Source organism: Coregonus lavaretus (genome assembly GCF_964263955.1).
Source record: "Coregonus lavaretus genome assembly, chromosome: 11".
Lineage (NCBI taxonomy): Eukaryota > Metazoa > Chordata > Actinopteri > Salmoniformes > Salmonidae > Coregonus > Coregonus lavaretus.
Window position 1 is genome coordinate 10,115,638 of NC_139998.1, and position 21,522 is coordinate 10,137,159.

General features: G+C 44.3%; 1 protein-coding gene across 1 annotated transcript in view; it reads left to right on the plus strand.

Annotated features, from left to right (window-relative positions):
* The window catches only part of LOC311137320 (protein O-mannosyl-transferase TMTC3-like), a 61,291-nt gene extending 40,785 nt beyond the window's left edge, over positions 1 to 20,506 (plus strand). Inside the window, exons 10-14 of the mRNA XM_084171756.1 lie at positions 252 to 363; positions 5,398 to 5,501; positions 10,493 to 10,662; positions 14,639 to 14,865; positions 17,034 to 20,506. Of these exons, the coding sequence (XP_084027882.1) occupies positions 252 to 363; positions 5,398 to 5,501; positions 10,493 to 10,662; positions 14,639 to 14,865; positions 17,034 to 17,911 (1,491 nt within the window). The 3' untranslated portion in view covers positions 17,912 to 20,506. The remainder of the gene's footprint in view (positions 1 to 251; positions 364 to 5,397; positions 5,502 to 10,492; positions 10,663 to 14,638; positions 14,866 to 17,033) is intronic.
* The last annotated feature ends 1,016 nt before the right edge of the window (positions 20,507 to 21,522 follow it).

Here is a 21,522-nt window from a genome sequence, read left to right on the forward strand (position 1 = left end):
CAGTATATTATAATATAATATGCCATTTAGCAGACGCTTTTATCCAAAGCGACTTACAGTCATGTGCGCATACATTTTTACGTATGGGTGGTCCCGGGGATCGAACCCACTACCCTGGCGTTACAAGCGCCATGCTCTACCAATTGAGCTACAGAGGACCACCCATACATATTGTAACAATATTGAGAAAGACAAAGACATGGAGCTTGTACTTATTTTTATTTTCTATTGATTGCCTTGTCTCCCCTCAGGTCAACAAGAACAATGCCAAGCTATGGAACAATGTTGGCCATGCTCTGGAAAATCAAAACAATTACGAAAAAGCTCTGAGATATTTCCTTCAGGCCACCCGGGTCCAAGCAGGTAAGACTTATCATCCTCCCATTATATTGTTGTCTGGTGGGCTTCAAAGTTATGGTAGAAGATGAAACGATGACGAGATACCATTGATTTTGATCCGTATAATATAATTCAGTCTGCTCAACGGTGTTATTGTGGCAAACATTGATGTATTGTGTGAAACTGCACTTATTGCCTGAGCTCCTTCACAAACGGTCTGTTTTCAACTGAATCACGCAAAGCTTTACTAATCGCTTATACTGCTACAGACAGTAATTCTGTTAGAGAACAAAAAGGAGTTGTATTGACCTGGAAATTAGGGCTTCGTCCAAAATGGCACCCTATTCCCTATATAGTGCACTACTTTTGATATAGCCCAGGGCTCTTCGGACGGACCCAAAAATTATTGTTGAGTAAAGCCATTCAAATAAATCCATGTCTCCCAGATGTTATTGCTGGCTGAGGAGAGATGTTCCAGACTCCTCCAGTCAGTTGGTGTGGAGAGAGCTGTTGGTGTATCTACACAACAAAAACACACTACTTGAATGTTCACAGGGAAATGTTCACACTTAACATGTGTGATTGAGTCTTATCTCAACCAACTTATAGAACTCAAAATAGACCTCAATGTCATACAGCCTAATTTAAAGTGGGGATTAACTGTCATGCAAGTTAACACGTGTGACTGGGCTGACTCTCATAGAACTCAGCATTTAGTGACAACGCCTTTCATGGAACTCAACACGTGTGACTATGTATAGGACATACAGGGTAACGGAGCTGACTGTCATACAAGTTAGCGTGTGACATGGTTGACTTGTAGAACTTAACCTTTCTGTCTGTCCTCATATAACTTTTGTGACTGCAGGCAGGGGAAGCAAATTCATATACTGGTTGGCTAATCTAAAGTATAGTACTATGTAACCCTCCAGGTATGCCTGCCCTCTACCAACATGGCTTGTGCATACAGGTCATGTCATGGAGCAGGAAACATGTGCAGTCGCTAGTGAAGGTCTACATTTACATTTACGTCATTTAGCAGACGCTCTTATCCAGAGCGACTTACAAATTGGTGCATTCAACTTATGATAGCCAGTGGGACAACCACTTTTTTCCCCACTTTTTTTTATGAGGGGGGGGGGTAGAAGGATAACTTTTATACTATTACAGGTATTCCTTAAAGAGGTAGGGTATCAAGTGTCTCCGGAAGGTGGTCAGTGACTCCGCTGTCCTTGCATCGTGGGGGAGCTTGTTCCACCATTGGGGTGCCAGAGCAGCGAATAGCTTTGACTGGGCTGAGCGGGAACTGTGCTTCCGTAGAGGTAGGGGGGCTAGCAGGCCAGAGGTGGATGAACGTAGTGCCCTCGTTTGGGTGTAGGATCAGAGCCTGGAGGTAAGGAGGTGCCGTTCCCCTCACAGCTCCATAGGCAAGCACCATGGTCTTGTAGTAGATGCGAGCCTCAACTGGAAGCCAGTGGAGTGTGCGGAGGAGCGGGTGACATGAGAGAACTTGGGAAGGTTGAACACCAGACGGGCTGCAGCGTTCTGGATAAGTTGTAGTGGTTTAATGGCACAGGCAGGGAGCCCAGCCAACAGCGAGTTGCAATAATTCAGACAGGAGATGACAAGTGCCTAGATTAGGACCTGTGCCACTTTCTGTGTAAGGTAGGGTCGTACTCTGCGAATGTTGTAGAGCATGAACCTGCAGGATCGGGTCTACGCTTTGATGTTAGCGGAGAACGACAGTGTGTTGTCCAGGGTCACGCCAAGGTTCTTTGCACTCTGGGAGGAGGACACAATGGAGTTGTCAACCTTGATGGCGAGATCATGGAGCGGGCAGTCCTTCCCCGGAAGGAAGAGCAGCTCCGTCTTGCCGAGGTTCAGCTTGAGGTGGTGATCCGACATCCACACTGATATGTCTGCCAGACATGCAGAGATGCGATTCACCACCTGGTTATCAGAAGGGGTGAAAGGAGAAAATTAATTGTGTGTCGTCTGCGTAGCAATGATAGGAGAGACCATGTGAGGATATGACAGAGCCAAGTGACTTGGTGTATAGAGAGAATAGGAGAGGGCCTAGAACTGAGCCCTGGGGGACACCAGTGGTGAGAGCACGTGGTGCGGAGACAGATTCTCGCCACACCACCTGGTAGGAGCGACCTGTCAGGTAGGACGCAATCCAAGAATGAGCAGTGCCGGAGATGCCCAACTCGGAGAGGGTGAAGAGGAGGATCTGATGGTTCACAGTATCAAAGGCAGCAGATAGGTCTAGAAGGATAATAGCAGAGGAGAGAGAGTTAGCTTTAGCAGTGCGGAGAGCCTCCGTGACACAGAGAAGAGCAGTCTCAGTTGAATGACCAGTCTTGAAACCTGACTGGTTTGGATCAAGAAGGTCATTCTGAGAGCGATAGCAGGAGAGTTGGCTAGAGACGGCACACTCAAGAGTTTTGGAGAGAAAAGAAAGAAGGGATACTGGTCTGTAGATGTTGACGTCGGAGGGATCAAGTGTAGGTTTTTTGAGGAGGGGTGCAACTCTCGCTCTCTTGAAGACGGAAGGGACATGGCCAGCGGTCAAGGATGAGTTGATGAGCGAGGTAAGGTAAGGGAGAAGGTCTCCGGAAATGGTCTGGAGAAGAGAGGAGGGGATAGGGTCAAGCGGGCAGGTTGTTGGGCGGCCGGCCGTCACAAGTCGCAAGATTTCATCTGGAGAGAGAGGGGAGAAAGAAGTCAAAGCATAGGGTAGGGCAGTGTGAGCAGGACCAGTGGTGTCATTTGACTTAATAAATGAGGATCGGATGTCGTCAACCTTCTCCCACAGAGAGGGAGGAGGGAGGGGGAGGAGGAGGATTCAGCAGGGAGGAGAAGGTGGCAAAGAGCTTCCTTGGGTTAGAGGCAGAGGCTTGAAATTTAGAATGATAGAAAGTGGCTTTAGCAGCAGAAACAGAGGAAGAGAATGTAGAGAGGAGGGAGTGAAAAGATGACAGGTCCGCAGGGAGTCTAGTTTTCCTCCATTTCCGCTCGGCTGCCCGGAGCCCTGTTCTGTGAGCTCGCAATGAGTCGTCAAGCCACGGAGCAGGAGGGGAGGACCGAGCCGGCCGGGAGGATAGGGGACATAGAGAGTCAAAAGATGCAGAAAGGGAGGAGAGGAGGCAGAATCAGGAGATCGGAGGGAGAAGGATTTAGCAGAGGGAAGAGATGATAGGATGGAAGAGGAGAGAGTAGCGGGAGAGAGAGAGAGCAAAGGTTGCGACGGCACATTACCATCTGAGTAGGGGCAGAGTGAGTAGTGTTGGAGGAGAGCGAGAGAGAAAAGGATACAAAGTAGTGGTCGGAGACTTGGAGGGGAGTTGCAGTGAGATTAGTAGAAGAACAGCATCTAGTAAAGATGAGGTCAAGCGTATTGCCTGCCTTGTGAGTAGGGGGGGGACTGTGAGAGGGTGAGGTCAAAAGAGGAAAGGAGTGGAAAGAAGGAGGCAGAGAGAAATGAGTCAAAGGCAGACATAGGGAGGTTAAAGTCACCCAGAAATGTGAGGGGTGAGCCATCCTCAGGAAAGGAACTTATCAAGGCGTCAAGCTCATTGATGAACTCTCCAAGGGAACCTGGACAGGATCGGTACATCCAAACATCACACCTGCAGGACAGGTACAGGATGGCAACAACAACTGCCCGAGTTACACCAGGAACGCACAATCCCTCCATCAGTGGTCAGACTGTCCGCAATAGGCTGAGAGAGGCTGGACTGAGGGCTTGTAGGCCTGTTGTAAGGCAGGTCCTCACCAGACATCACCGGCAACAACGTCGCCTATGGGCACAAACCCACCGTCGCCGGACTAGACAGGACTGGCAAAAAGTGCTCTTCACTGTCGAGTCGCGGTTTTGTCTCACCAGGGGTGATGGTCAGATTCGCGTTTATCGTCGAAGGAATGAGCGTTACACCGAGGCCTGTACTCTGGAGCGGGATCGATTTGGAGGTGGAGGGTCCGTCATGCTCTGGGGCGGTGTGTCACAGCATCATCGGACTGAGCTTGTTGTCATTGCAGGCAATCTCAACGCTGTGCGTTACAGGGAAGACATCCTCCTACCTCATGTGGTACCCTTCCTGCAGGCTCATCCTGACATGACCCTCCAGCATGACAATGCCACCAGCCATACTGCTCATTCTGTGCGTGATTTCCTGCAAGACAGGAATGTCAGTGTTCTGCCATGGCCAGCGAAGAGCCCGGATCTCAATCCCATTGAGCACGTCTGGGACCTGTTGGATCGGAGGGTGAGGGCTAGGGCCATTCCCCCCAGAAATGTCCGGGAACTTGCAGGTGCCTTGGTGGAAGAGTGGGGTAACATCTCACAGCAAGAACTGGCAAATCTGGTGCAGTCCATGAGGAGGAGATGCACTGCAGTACTTAATGCAGTGCTGATGGCCACACCTGATAATGACTGTTACTCGTTCAGGGACACATTATTCAATTTCTGTTAGTCACATGTCTGTGGAACTTGTTCAGTTTATGTCTCAGTTGTTAAATCTTAGGTTCATACAAATATTTACACATGTTAAGTTTGCTGAAAATAAACGCAGTTGACAGTGAGAGGACGTTTCTTTTTTTGCTGAGTTATTTATATATGTGTATTTATATAGATTATTATTATTTATTTTTTTTATTTTTATTTTTTACAAATCTATACTTAGAGTCAAATATCGATATAATATTGTCTAAGAATAATATTGTGATACGTAACTGTATAGATTTGTTCCTCCATCACTATGCCAACGTTGTGCTGTGTATTGGGTGGTCCTATTGAATGGCTGCTTCCCAAAAGTAGTGCCCTATATTGGAAATAGGGTGGCAATTGGCACACATACAACGTTCCTCTAAACTCCCTCCGATCAGCCCAGATCGGATGTAATGTCCAGCCAAGCCACCACGTGACCTGACTGCATGGCCATGTACAGTACTACTAATCCCTAACCCCCATTCAGGCTTGATATCCCTGCCAAGTTGTTGTCATAGCTAAAGCCATGTGCTAACCCATGTGCATTCTCCTGTGGCATGTCCCTGCAGATGACATCGGAGCCCATATGAATGTGGGAAGGACCTACAAGAACCTGAACAAGTCCAAGGAGGCTGAGGAAGCCTACCTGGTTGCCAAATCCCTAATGCCACAGGTATGTCACAATGCCAACAAGGCCTCAGCACCCAGGTGTATTTAAGAGGGAAAACATCAGTTGTTTGTTATTCCCAATGTTTCACCTTAATCATCCTTTGAGGGACATGACAACAAGGGGAATCCATAGCTGGGAGGTAACAGCAGCAAGTGGGAAGAATAGTGTCTCATTGTTCATGGTGCCAGGCTTTTAGACAAAATTCCTCTGTGTTAAGTTGTGTTTTCTATGTGTTGTCAGCTGCATTCACAGTTTTTGTAAAAAAATTAAAAAAAAGTGTATTTATCCAGGCAGTCAGTTATGAACAAGTTCTTTTTTACAATGATGTCCTGGCACCTGGTTTAATCTCTACGCTTGACAGATCATTGATCAACAGGACAATCTTAAAGGAGCACCTGAGGACTCCTGCCTTTGGAATCAAATCTAATCTAATTGTATTCATCACATGCTTCGTAAACAAAAGGTGTGGACTAACAGTGAAATGCTTACTTACAGGACCTTCCCAACAATGCAGAGAGAAAGTAAATAGAGAAATGATAGAAAAGTAAAACACATAATAATAGATACACAATGAGTAACGATAACTTGGCTATATACAAGGGGTACCAATACCGAGTCAATGTGCAGGGGTACAAGGTAATTGAGGTAGATATGTACATATAACTAGGAATAAAGTGACAGATGGTAAACAGTAGCAGCAGCGTATGTGATGAGTCAAAATAGTTTATGCAAAATGGTCAATGCAGATAGTCCGGGTAGCTATTTGGTTAACTACAGTATTTAACTATTTAGCAGTCTTATGGCTTGGGGATAGAAGCTGTTCAGGATCCTGTTGGTTCCAGACTTGGTCCATCATTACCGCTTGCCGTGTGGTAGCAGAGAGAACAGTCTATGACTTGGGGGGCTGAAGTCTTTGACAATTTTTAGGGCCTTCCTGGTATAGAGGTCCTGGTATAACTTTTTGAGGATCTGAGGGCCCATACCAAATCTTTTCAGCCTCCTGAGGGGGAAGAGGCATTGTTTTGGACCATGATAGATCCTTAGTGATGTGGACACCAAGGAACTTGAAGCTCTCGACCCTCTCCACTACAGCCCTGTCGATGTCAATGGGGGAGTGCTCGGCCCTGTAGTCCACAATCAGCTCCTTTGTCTTACTGACGTTGAGGGAGAAGTTGTTGTCCTGGCACCACACTGCCAGGTCTCTGAGCTCCTCCCTGTAGGCTGTCTCATTGTCGTTGGTGATCAGGCCTACCACCGTTGTGTCGTCGGCAAACTTATTGATGTTTGCTTGTGGCCTTATACAGCTCATTGAGTGCGGTCTTAGTGCCAGCATCGGTTTGTGGTTGTAAATATAGATACACTCTCTTGATAAATAGTGGGGTTTACAGCCCTCAAACTCAACTCTGGACCTCGAAGCCAGTTCCACTGCATTTTTTCATTGTTCCCCTCTAATCAAGGACTGATTTAGACCTGTGACACCAGGTGTGTGTGCAATTTATTATCAGGTAGAACAGAAAACATGCAGGCTCCGGACCTCATAGGGTAGGAGTTGAGTACCCCTGGTCTACAGCTTATCATCAGGCGAGCAGAACCTTGAGACTTCCTTAATATTAGAGATCTCGCACCAGTTGTTGTTAACAAAGACACTCACCACCCCCGTTGGGCATACCCAACGCTGCCGCTCTGTCCTGCCGATACATAGAAAAACCAGCTAGAATATTATACGTGTCCTTGTTCAGCCAAGTTTCCGAGAAACATAGGATATTACAGTTCTTCAGGTCCCGTTGATAGGATAGTCTCGAACGGAGCTCGTCCAGTTTGTTCTCCAGTAGTGCTGAGTGATTAGCGTTTTTTGGGGGTCTTTTGGTTCGATTATTTAAAGAATAATCATGGTTTTCGGTTTCAATATTTATTTTTTGGACATTAAATGCACTATGCATTATGTGGGTTGAATGGGTCAGGAGCTGTCTAATGCTAACCAGTGCAAATCATTCACCTCTAGTCTGTTATGATGGAGAGGTTATGATGATGGAGGTCAATAAAGGCCATGCCTCTTATCTGACTTCTTACCCAAACCTTTATAGTTGTCTCTCAGGAATTACGTCAACTAAAGGGGCACTTCTACATGCTTGACAGATCATTGATCATCATTTCGATGTTAAAGGTCTCCTGAAGACTTTGTAAAAGCCTACCTTTGGCATTAATTGATCATTTAATAGTCAGTTTAGTAGTCTTAGGTGATGCTCACCTGTCTAATGCTTAGAAATACAGCTCCGTCACCTCTGTTCTGATGAGGTTATGTTGTTAGAGGTCAATGGGAGGCCGACCTGATTTCCTACCCCTATCTCTCAAAGTTGGTTTATCTCAGGAATCAAGGAAATGGCAGTGCCTCAGCCTGGCCTAGTGGTAGCGCTGCAGACTCCAGACTACATCTCGCTGGCATCTGGGATTCAAGCCCTGTCTCAGCCATTCTGTTTGTGCCTCTCTACTGTCGGTCTCTCTCTTTAACTGCCCAGTTCCCACTATTCTATTATTCATAAAAAACATAATGAAATAGCAGATATTTTAAATCACTACAAACATGACTGGTATGTGAAAGCCCTTTGGTCATTATTGGAGGTAAGCGTTGATGTGGTGCTTCTGTGTCATTTATGAGTGACAGTTCCCCCAATTCATCCACCTCAAACTTCCAATGAAAAACAACTTCTGAACTATGGCCTATTTGATTATGTTAATTTGAAGGGCCTGACTATACTTCCCATGCGAGGGGTCAGCATTGAAACAAATGATGATTTTGTGAATAAGCAGCAGGGCTGATTTCTTTAATTTTATCATCACGAAACGGAACAGGCAAGGCCTTGTCTGAGCTTTAAACAGATTTTTCAGCTGAAGCATGCAAGCGGCTGTGGCCATCATGTATCGATGACCCATACGGAACAGGATTTCCGCGTGGGGCCCAATGATAATCGCTTAGATACACTACACTTATTTTGATCATGCCTATTTTATTCATTGGTTTTCCAAACGAGTTAACTCTCTATATCCAGATTTCTGCTTATGTCCGGGAATCCAAAGACTGACAACCCCATGGCATAATACGGTTCTGTGAGCCTGTCGATGGAGGAAGTCCCTGCCTCAGTCTCTCATGTTCTCATGATTTATTTGAGAAACTGCGTAAACTCTGATTCGATAAATCAGTTTAGAAAACATAAAAGAAACAGAGCTTCTCTTCCTCTGGCTGTATGTGTGGCTAGTATAGGAATGTATGACTGTAGGATTATATAGAAAAATATGAGCATTTTCTTCCAAGAAAATCTCACTGTGATGTGAGATTCCATGTTGGCCAAGACAGAAGCACATTGCCCACATCGGGGCTGTCGGTGGCTTTGAAATTATATTGCTATGCTAGTTTCCTGCTCAGTCATTATTAGGCCTCTAAGAAAGTGACTTGTTGTCTCTTCTGTTGGTTGCTTTGTAATTTTTTCTCTCTGCCTAGCTTCCCTTGAGAAAATAAGGCCATGCCGAAACGTCGGTACAGATGTAGGATCTTAATTTGAGCCAGTTTGCTACAGCAGGAAAATAATTCTGCAACAACAGGAAATGTGAATTATTATGTGGATTATAATTAATGGATATTTTTCGTTAGGGCAAATCAAGTCTGACATTTTTAAAGTGGAAATTACAAACTTTAGAAACCTTTTTAAGCCTTGAATACACTACAAGTTTGCATTTCCTGCTGTGCAGGAACATTTTCAACAACAAAAGTGACCAAATTAAGATCCTAAATTATGAATGTACCGTAAGTTCACTCCACAGCTAGCTTGAAATGTCGCAGATGGAGCCATCCAATTGGTACCTTTTGGGTGGCTCAACAAGTTAGAACGTTGTCAAGGAGGAAGTTCATGTGTGTTGCGAAGCAGAGGATCACTGGTTCGAGCCCAGGATCAGGCAGTCGGACAGTGGAGGAAGCTAAGCTGTTAGCAGCACATTGACCACCGTAACAGTGGTGCCGTGACCCGGATGCGCAGTTGGGCTCAGCTTGACGTCTTGGGTCTCTGTGTAGCGAGTTTAAAGGGGGTGAGTGTAACAGAGTTAAGAACGTACCATAAGCTCACTACATTCTCTACGTCATGGGTTCTCAAACTTCTTGGGGCCGGGGACCCCTTTTGTGATAGCAAGTTCATCAGGGACCCACTCATAATCAGAACACAACTCGAGTGAGATAGAAATAGCATACAATGAGTTTTACTTTGGTAGTGCATGGCCGGACAAACCAAGTCTTGGGCCCTGGGAAGAAACATATTTTGTTGTCAAATTGACTGGGGCTGGGCGTCATTACACTATTACCGTAGATATATTAAGGACATTTTCTGAAATTACAATGCAAAAATATTACATATAGCTCCTTTAAAGGGATACTTCGGGATTTTGGCAATGAGGCCCTTTATCTATTTCCCCAGAGGCAGATGAACTCGTGGATACCATTTTTATGTCTCTGTGTCCAGTATGAAGGAAGATAAAGGGCCTCATTGCCAAAATTCCGAATTATCACTTTAATGTATTATTACATTAATTTATTCATTACATGTATTTATTAATGTATTACATTGTATTGTATTACACCCTCTAAATGTATTCCATGGATCCCTCAGCCAAAATGTGTTTAATCTGTTAGTAATATTCATTTAAAAAAATGTAATGTAAAAATAATTGTAATAATAATATTTTTAGATCTGGTCACGGACCCAGAGGTCTGCAGACCCCACTTTGAGAACCCCTGCTCTACGTTCTCTGGTGGTTATAGTTAACCTGGAATAGCAAACTAGTGTCCGGTACCCCTAACCTGTCAGAACTAAGTTAACAAACCAAAACAACTGCAAACATATAATATAGTGTGATCTAATATCTTTCATGTGGAATAAGTGTCATGGATCAGTTACTGATCAATCATCAACACATTAGATAAGGACAATTGTATTATGTTGCCCTTCCAGATCATTCCAGGGAAGAAGTACGCCACCCGTGTGGCGCCCAACCACCTGAACGTGTACATTAACCTGGCAAACCTGATCCGTACCAACGACTCACGCCTGGAGGAGGCTGACCAACTCTACAGACAAGCCATCAGCATGAGGCCTGACTTCAAGCAAGCCTACATCAGCAGGCAAGGCCCCTTTACTAACATCCTATATCAGTAGGCAAGGCGGTTAATTTACAGCCTATATCAGAATAATTATGTTGGACAAGGCTGTTGACTTTCTCTTAACATCCTTCATCAGAAATCTATTTAGTGTATTTACTACCTCCATCAGGGTGATGTACAATCTACATCATAACTGTTTACTAACAATTTTTAGCATACTGATATTTTAATGGATACCATATACGTCAGTAGGCACTCCATCAGAAGTTGAATTAATTTACAACATACGTAAGCAGTCCATTACATTTAATTCAGCTTAGGGAAGGGTCAATTGACTGCTTACGTAGGTTGTAAATTACTAATTAGACTTAAATGAATCAATTACATAAGCAGTCAATCTAGATTCTATGTTGGACTGTGGTGGTCATGAAATTTTGTCAGCCAGTTATTGTCATGCAATTGACTGCCGGTCTCATGGTAATTTACCGTTAATTAACAAACATGGTTAGCATCTCCAGGCCTCCACACATACAAGCCTTTGGAACATCTACATTTAAAAAAGTCTAATAAATCCATTTAATGTACACCATCACAATAAATCCATTATTTATTTTAGGCAAGTCCGAAGAAACATTATGATATGAAGAAAATGTATTTCAGAAGAACCGAATAGGAGTCAGCCTTCTGTATGTTATCTGGCTATATGCCATAGGCTGTAGGCTAGTTCATTTAGCATTATTTTATATTATATTATTTTATTGTAAAAAATAATATTATTGAACTTACCTGAATAAAATGGAAAGGATATTTTTCCCATTCCGGAGCGATGCACATATGAAGTGGCTATGTTGAGCGTAAAAGTGATCATTTGAAACATGTCCTATACGCTAGATTTAGAGTTATTTGGCAAATTTTGTTGTCAATGATACAAACCTTGTATGAATGTCTTAGAAATCAAAACGTGTATGGGCTGCATGATGCGACTATAGGCTATTGACTATTTGAAAAGTAGCAAAAAAAAACTTGCAGACCTTGTTCTCTCATCAAGTGATCATATTTTCAACCATCAGACGATTCCCAATGTAATATTGTCTTTACTAATATGTAAAAAAAAAAAAAAAGAATAATGAAAAGGGGCAGGGGAAAAAATACATGTCATCCCTATGCACTCAAATAGCGAATGTAGACCGCTTTCTCACAGTTTAAATCATGCCGGGTAGGCTACTCCGGTTTTATAGCAGAGCAGCTGAGAAATAAATATAGTACAGCTGGGATCCTCCTCTTTTTAGTGGCAACCATCAAAACTCTACTTTCACACAGGATTGCATATAGAAATGTCTGGGCTTATAAAAATACTTTCACTTCACGCATCAACCACTGATTGAGGAGTTTGCAGCCTCTCGCTGCGCGACAGGTGATATTCCGCCCAAACTCTGTATGCTATGGGCTCTCCAACCATGTTTCTGCAGCTACCCAGTGCTTAATTTGGGAAACCAAGTGAAATCTCTTCGGGAACATCGATAGTAACATGTTTTCACAACGAAACAAATGTAAATAAAACTGTTGACAGCCCCTCTCTCTACGCGCTTGAGAAAATAATGGAGAGAGAGGAGGAGATGGAAACGCACAGTGGTGAGATATTCTGTAGCTAAATGTAATGTCAGCTTATTAATTATGAAAATATAAACAATTTCCAATACTAGGCTATTCAAAATCAAATACAAATTCACTATAAGTGTAGGCGAACTCTGTAAGCCGCCCTGCACAATCAATGAACCAACAGCATTGCCTACGCCTATATGTTCTCTCCCAGACTCATGGATAGAAAGTAATAATCCATACAGTGCCTTGCAAAAGTATTCATCCCTCTTGGCGTTTTTTCCTATTATGTTGCATTACAACCTGTAATTTAAATGGATTTTTTATTTGGATTTCATTTAATGGACATACACAAAATAGTCCAAATTGGTGAAGTGAAATGAAACAAAAAATAAATAAATAAAGGAAAAGTGGTGCGTGCATATGTATTCACCCCCTTTGCTATGAAGCCCCTAAATAAGATCTGGTGCAACCAATTACCTTCAGAAGTCACATAATTAGTTAAATAAAGTCCACCTGTGTGCAATCTAAGTGTCACATGATCTGTCACATGATCTCAGTATATATACACACCTGTTCTGAAAGGCCCCAGAGTCTGCAACACCACTAAGCAAGGGGCACCACCAAGAAAGCGGAACCATGAAGACCAAGGAGCTCTCCAAACAGGTCAGGGACAAAGTTGTGGAGAAGTACAGATCAGGGTTGGGTTATAAAAACATATCCGAAACTTTGAACATCCCATGGAGCACCATTTATATCCATAATAAAAAATGGAAAGAATATGGCACCACAACAAACCTGCCAAGAGAGGGCTGCCCACCAAAACTCACGGACCAAGCAAGGAGGGCATTAATCAGAGAGGCAACAAAGAGACCAAAGATAACCCTGAAGGAGCTGCAAAGCTCCACGGCTGAGATTGGAGTATCTGTCCATAGGACCACTTTAAGCCGTACACTCCATAGAGCTGGGCTTTACGGAAGAGTGGCCAAAAAAAGCCATTGCTTAAATAAAAAAATAAGCAAACACGTTTGGTGTTCACCAAAAGGCATGTGGGAGACTCACCAAACATATGGAAGAAGGTACTCTGGTCAGATGAGACTACAATTGAGCTTTTTGGCCATCAAGGAAATCGCTATGTCTGGCGCAAACCCAACATCTCTCATCACCCCGAGAACACCATCCCCACAGTGAAGCATGGTGGTGGCAGCATCATGCTGTGGGGATGTTTTTCATCGGCAGGGTCTGGGAAACTGGTCAGAATTGAAGGAATGATGGATGGCGCTAAATATAGGGAAATTCTTGAGGGAAACCTGTTTCAGTCTTCCAGAGATTTGAGACTGGGACGGAGGTTTACCTTCCAGCAGGACAATGACCCTAAGCATACTGCTAAAGCAACACTCGAGTGGTTTAAGGGGAAACAGTTAAATGTCTTGGAATGGCCTAGTCAAAGCCCAGACCTCAATCCAATTGAGAATTTGTGGTATGACTTAAAGATTGCTGAACACCAGCGGAACCCATCCAACTTGAAGGAGTTGGAGCAGTTTTGCCTTGAAGAATGGGCAAAAACCCAGTGGCTAGATGTGCCAAGCTTATAGAGACATACCCCAAGAGACTTGCAGCTGTAATTGCTGCAAAAGGTGGCTCTACAAAGTATTGACTTTGGGGGGGTTGTCTTAGTTCTTGTTTGTTTCACAATAAAACATATTTTGCATCTTCAAAGTGGTAGGCATGTTGTGTAAATCAAATGATACAAACCCCCCAAAAATCAATTTTCATTCCAGGTTGTAAGGCAACAAAGTAGGAAATATGCCAAGGGGCGTGAATACTTTCGCAAGCCACTGTAATACAGTCCACACTGGGGGGGGGGCAAGAAGAAAGGAAGCAAGAAACATATTATCATTAAAGGCACAGCGCAGTAAAAAACATGACTTTCCTGTGTTTTATATATATTTCCACACTATGAGGTTGGAATAATACTGTGAAATTGTGAAAATTATGATGCCCTTTAAGTGTAAGAGCTGTTTGAAAATAAATTAGTTAATAGACCAATAAGAAAGAGTTCCAACCCTCTCTGCCAATAACAGATCGTTTTCAATTTCCCCCCTCCCCACTCAGACCACTCCCAGACAGTCCTAGCAAAATTCTTGCTTGAGAAATTGCTATTTTCTAAGAATCTATTTTTGTTTATTTTTGAAAACAATCATAGTAAGGTTCTTAATTGTTACCCAGAAATGATTTGATATTGAGATCAAAACGGCTGCATTGGTCCTTTTAACAAACGATGATAGAGAATTTGTGTAGATAAGATGACAGTTATGATGATTAATTTTTTATAGACAGTTGTGAAGGTGAGCTTTAGATTTGGCTTAATTTCACTTTTCTTTCTGTGCAAACCCAGAGGGGAGCTGCTGCTGAAGATGAACAAGCCGTCCGAGGCCCGGGACGCCTACCTGCGGGCCCTGGAGCTGGACAGAAACAATGCTGACCTGTGGTACAACCTGGCCATCGTCAACATCGAGATGAAGGAGCCCTCAGAGGCCCTGAAGAACTTCAACCACGCCCTGGAGCTCAACCCAAACCACAAACTGGCCCTCTTCAACTCTGCCCTGCTCATGCAGGAATCCGGTAAGTGACTGAGGCTGAGCAGACTAGGGTTGTATTCATTAGTGCACATCGTAGCAAAACATTTTGCAATGGAAAACTAAAATAAGCATTTGTTATTACACTTCCTATTTCGGCCCGTTTGCTTCCGTTTCGCTGCTAGTGAATACGACCCAGGCTCAACCAGAGCACGTAGCAGTTGTTTTGTTAACCTTTATTTAACCAGGAAGTCCCATTTGAAATGTAGATTGTCAATCAACAATTAATCACTCATCTTGTCATAAATAAACATTAACAGATAAGAGATTAGGGGCTCTATTTTTGGCTGGCGTCAAGACAGCGCAATTGTCAAACGCACACTTGTTTGCAATTTCGACCTGTTAAAGCTGTCTCTCTTCTATTTTCAAACCGTAGCGTCAGGATTGGTAGTTTACCTTTCTTAAATGAGCTCGCTTGCGCGGAGGTTGGAGGGGTGGCAATATCTGAGGTGTGTACTTAAAAGCGTGCGCCAAACTGCCAATTTCAGTATGCGCTGGTGGGGATATTTTAGACCAACCGAAAGCTGGTCTAAGTGGTAACACGGTTGGTTATGGCATGGATTTTGACAACGGAAGCGCAGCCTATCCAGCCGTGACGCACAGTGCCCTCTTATTATTTTGGTTGTGCATAAAAAAAACTCCATGTAGGCTATATGGCCATCATAGAATGAGAGATGTGATAATCCAGTGACACTCCTATTTAGAAACATTTTAAATTGTTTTCCTTTTTTGTTTGATAAAAAAAAACAAGCCCTTAGTAGGCTACACTTGGTTCCACAGCAGTGTGTCTGGTGTCTTTCCTATCCTGGCCATGCATTAGCCAGGTAGCCTACTATCCATGAAAAGTTTCTTAATGGTCTACTTGTGAGGCTTTTGCCGACATGCTTTGCATTATTCACAATTCACATAGGCCTACCTGCAGTGCATTTTCCATTCGGCTTGGATCCATCCCTATTTCCAAAGAGCGCCTCTTGTCTGGTTACAAAAGGCGCGCTCCTCCAAACATAGGCTATTCAGTCTATAACGCAATATCAACGGTAGGCCTAGGCTATATCTTGCTTATTGAGAACGTGCCTCACACATACAATACAATTTACGGGAGCCTAGTATTTTTTATTTGAGGAGAAGTGCAATGCGTAAAGGCCTATACTCGTTGAAGCCAATTACAACAATGTTGACTCCAAACATTGATGTATTTTCTTTTTTACTGTTGCTATTACACGCTAGACTATGTTATTTAATAAACTGTAGTATTATTCCACAATGGACTAGGAGGATAATATTTTGTGTCCCCAGCCAAATTGGAGTTGATGACAACGCAAAGACCGTCAGTAACCTACAGAACTTGAGACAAACGCATGCAGTATTAAGCTATGGAACGCCTTGTTGGACCAGTGAGTGGCCAAGCCCTCGTCTCACACCTACAACTTATTTATTCATTGAAACCCAACCCTTTCACACCACTGCCAGCTATTGCGCTCATAATAATGGCTGTGAAACTAGCACAAATATTTCTGACACCCCCGGACCTATAGCGCTATCGCCAGTGCTTAGATTGACCATTGCGTTAGGTTTGTTAAAATAGAGCCATAGTACTCTAAAACCCCCCTCTCCTCCTCCTCCCTCCCCCCCCCCCCCTCTCCTCCTCCTCTCCCCCCCCCCTCTCCTCCTCCTCTCCCCCCCCCCCTCTCCTCCTCCTCTCTCATCCCCCCCCCCCCCCCCTCCTCCTCCTCTCTCCTCCTCCTCTCTCCTCTCTCTCCCCCCCTCTCCTCCTCTTCTCTCCTCCCTCTCCCCCCCCCTCTCCTCCTCTTCTCTCCTCCCTCTCCCCCCCCCCCTCCTCCTCTCCCCCCCCTCCCCCCCCTCTCCCCCCCCCTCCTCCTCCTCTCCCCCCCCTCTCCTCCTCTCTCCCCCCCTCCCCCCCCCCTCCTCCCCCCCCCTCTCCTCCTCTCTCCCCCCCCTCTCCTCCTCTCCCCCCCTCCTCCTCCTCTCCCCCCCGTCTCCTCCTCCTCCTCCTCTCCCCCCCCCCCCCTCTCCTCCTCCCCCCCTCCTCCTCCCACGTTTATCGACAAATCACACCTACCTCAATGACTGTTGTTGTTATGCCCTAACCGTTATGTTTGTGTGCATTTTTCTGTGTCTGTGTGTGTTTTACAGGTGACCCCAGGTTCCGTCCGGAGGCCAACCGTCGTTTCCTGACCTACATCCAGGAGGAGCCAGACGATGCCAACGGCTACTTCAACCTGGGAATGCTGGCCATGGACGCCAACGAGAACGCTGCGGCCGAGCGCTGGATGAGGGAGGCCATCCGTCTACAGACGGGCTTCCGCAGCGCCCTCTTCAACCTGGCCCTGCTCTACTCGCAGTCTCGACAGGAGCTGGATGCCTTGCCTGTATTAGACGAGCTGCTGCGCCACCACCCAGAGCATGTTAAAGGTTTGATTCTCAAGGGGGATATCCTGATGAACCACAAGAAGGACACCCAGGGGGCCAAGGTCTGCTTCCAGAGGATCCTCCGTATGGACCCCACCAACGTGCAGGGGAAACACAACCTGTGTGTGGTCTACTTCGAGGAGCGAGACCTGCCGAGAGCAGAGCGCTGCCTGGAGGAGACGCTGGCCCTGGCCCCCCATGAGGAGTACGTACGCCGCCACCTGGGCATCGTGCGTGGCAAGATGGCAGCCATGTCTGCGGCAGGGCAGCCGCTGAGCCAAGCGCCAGCAGAGGGCGCAGCTACAATAGCCAAGGAGGAGGAAAATAAGCTGGGAAAGGAGGAGGAGGAAGTGAGCGGAGCCACCGGCAGCGATGGGGTTGGGGAGGGTGCCGGGAATAAGAAGAATGTGCGGAAATCCTCCTCGGCAAAAAGCTTTCAAGGTGGCGGCGATAGCCAATCAGAGCATCTGGATGGCGGCCAGGCTGACAAGCAGCAGAGGACTAAGAGCAAATCCACAAAAGAGATTAAAGATATAGAGAAGAAACGGGCGGCCGCCTTGAGGAGACTGGAGGAGATTGACCGCATATTAAGCGGTGATTAACCTTGTTGTTATTTACTGCAGCGCAGGACACAGCTCCTGAATCACAGGTGTGTGTGTCCCAAATTGCACCCTATAATAACATACACTGAGTATACAAAACATTAAGAACACCTGCTCTTTCCATGACATAGACTGGCCAGGTAAATCCAGGTGAAAGCTATGATCCCTTATTGATGTCACTTATTGACTCCACTTCAATCAGTCTAAATGAATGGGAGGAGAGAGGTTAAAATTAGACAATTGAGTGTGAATGGGCAAGACAAAATATTTTAAGTGCCTTTGAACGGGGTATGGTAGTAGGTGCCAGGCGCACCGGTTTGTGTCAAGAACTGCAACACTGCTGGGTTTTTCACGCTCAACAGTTTCCCGTGTGTATTAAGAATGGTCCACCACCCCAAGGACAAAAGGGGGGTGGAACTCAATATTAGGGAGGTGTCCTTAATGTTTTGTACACTCAGTATATATAGTGCACTACTTTTGACCAGGGCCCATAGGGTAGTAGCCCAAAGTAGTGCATAGTGAATAGGGTGGCATTTCAGACACTGCCACAAACTCGGTTGGTTTTAATAAACAAAACCCCTCCCCACTTCATCATGCATGGTTTAACTCCTTGTAGATTTTGTTGATCATGTTTAGGGGCTACCCTACCTTCTGCGTCCTATAATTTTAACACCATTGCGAAAATTAAAAAAGGGAAATTGTGGTTTTGTTTTTTCTCTGCACAGCACGAGAAAGGAAAAGCACAACACGATTAGTCATAGTCTATTTAATCTCCACTACAGATGCAAAACCCTGTGTGTTGCTTCTTCTGAATGTCATTATATCATATCCTAATTTATGCTGGTTTGTTTTGATTTTGCTATGTTTACCAGCCAACTTGTTGATCACTGGATTTGTTTTATGTGTGACTCACTTTGTGTGTAGCCTGGTATTGTTTAAAAAAAAAAGGAATGATTGTATCATGAACAATGAAAGGAAATGACGTAATGGACACTACAAGGCCCACTTCAGGCAGGCAGGATCTCTGTATGTTGTATGCGTCTCCAAATAACCCATTACTACAGCTGCTGCATCAGCATATTACACTACATTACACCCCATTGACTATTTTCACTTATTGATCTCACCCTTTGCTTCCTGTTTGCCAGGCCGTGAGTGTTAGTCTCCTCACAGCACAGCCCTTATCTCATAGTGCTTCCATGGAGCTGTTTATCTCATGTCTGTCCAACCCCCACCCACACACACACACACACAAACACATACCACCAGACAGACGTATGGTTTTCTGCTATTAGTCTTCACTCTTCACATATCATCAAATCGCTGATTGCTGCAATACCAGGCAGGCTGTTTTAGCGTGAGGATTGTGACACGTGCTCCTCCTCACCCCTCTCCCTCCCATTTTCTCCCTCAGGCTGTGCCATGTGTTTTTTATCATTTACACAAGACTCTGTCTTAAGGAGGGATGATTTCACAGCACACTTATTGTACAGAACAGTTCCTCTTTTTCTTTTTCTCTCTCTCTGTCTGTCTTTCTCTCTGTCTCTCTCTTTTTATGTAATAAACATGCTGTTTGATGCTATCTTTGATTTTTCAACTGTCATTCTCTTAAACAGTAACGTTGAGTTTGAGTTACCTGGAATGGTACTGTTCTTGTTTGATGATGCGTGACGAAAGAGATAATGTGACTTTTCAGAAACCTATGATTAGCTAAGTGAAACAAAAACTCCTCGCCTATCATTGTTTTGTCTCTCTTTAACCCCTTATTTAACCCCTCGGTGTTCCATGATTGTTTTGTATCCTGGTAATTAGTTGAAGACCGCTACTGTGCAGTGTCAATCTGTTCCCTTCTCCTCTTCACACTCACTGAAAGTTGATGGTGTGTCCATCTGTTAACAGATCGAACTGATCAACAATTTCTGTCAGTCACGATTACCCTAATGGAAAATCTGCTGACAACATAAATTAAAAAACATTGTCAGTGTGATATGATGGTTGGCCTGAGGCCTCATGACACTTGATTCTCGTAGCAGTCTCAACATGATCATGCATTACTCATCATTGAGCTCCTAAAACACTATGTATTGTGCATGTACAGATGCTTAAAATATGTCCAGTATTTATTTGTTTATTTTTACATGACCTGTGAGCTCTCAGTACTGTCATTATTTCCCACTTAAAATATACGGTACGTTGTTTAGCAAAGCTATCTTTTATCATGCAAGACAAGTGCTCTGAAAATGTTAGAATTGTAATCAATCAAGAATGTTGAAATCCCTTAAAGAACCGTCTCGCCTGTAATGATATCAGAGTTGTAGAGAGCACATTAAATCAGCAACTAAAAACATTTCAATTCTATTCAAGCACCATATCTATCACTTTTGTCATAGGCATATATGTTCACCTGCAATGTAATTGATTAATTCTTTTATTTTAATTTATTTTGTATGGTGACCAAAAAACACTTTTTTAAATGTATTTTTAAAGCTGTATCCCTTTTTTCTAATATGAGCCCTGATATTGACTTGGCTCCTGGGTGCTTGATGGTGGTGGGGATTCCGGGTTGTGGTTTTCAAATAAAGGCTGTTTACCTTACGACTGCTTTTCACTTCTACATGTGTTCTTTTTCTGTATATCTTACAGCTAACATCTAGTCTCCCTAGGCAGACCGGTTGCCTTCCACATTAAAAGTGTTCCGGCATACCTAGATCTGGGATTTCTGAGCTCACAACAGTAGGTCCGACATATGATCAGAGGGCCTACAAATGGTAGGTGTTTGTTTTGATGGCCACATTACACCAGTGGTAGTACCAGGGAATTTTCACTGGGCTAGCTAAGGGGTGGCTTGGTCGTTGAGTAGGGGTGGTTGCAGTCTATGGTGTATTAAGCATGCATCTAGTAATACATTATTTCTTGGGGGTGCTAAACATTCTCGAGTGAGCTTCAGCACCTAGCAAGCCTCTCTCTGGAGCCGCCCATGCATTACACAGGCCTGGTCCAGAAACCACTCCTAGCACCAGCCCCTAGGCACTTAATGTAGATCTGAAAGATTTGAATAGGTATAAGCGATATGGTAGCAGCTCAACTTTGCCCTCTGATTTAAGCACTGCTTTCATAAGGGGGAGGTAAGGAGAAAGTACGCAAAAAGATTACTAGGATTAATGATACAATTAAATCAATGTTTTATAAGATAAAGGAAGGTTAGATAAAACTTGATTACATGCTCAGGCTCCAACTTCATTAGGATGGCAGCAGTGAGGTAACAGCACATTGCTGTACTCTTGATCCTTACTGTTTGGCTCAGTTTCAAACCCACTTCCTCTTGAGTCTAGTCCCCCCTACTCAGTCGAATGGCATTCCATAAGATGCATTCCTGGCAGGGTTGGGTAGGTTACTTTCTAAATGTAATCCATTAGTTACTAGTTACCTGTCCAAAATTGTAATCCGTTACGTAACTTTGGCTTATCCAAACTCAGTATTGTAATCTGATTACTTTCAGTTACTTTTTGATTACTTTCCCCTTAAGAGCATTAGAAGAAGACAAAAAGGAGACATCAAACGCATTTGGTGTGTCATCATAGTGGTCTCTGACTTGTGGTGTGCCTTTTTTC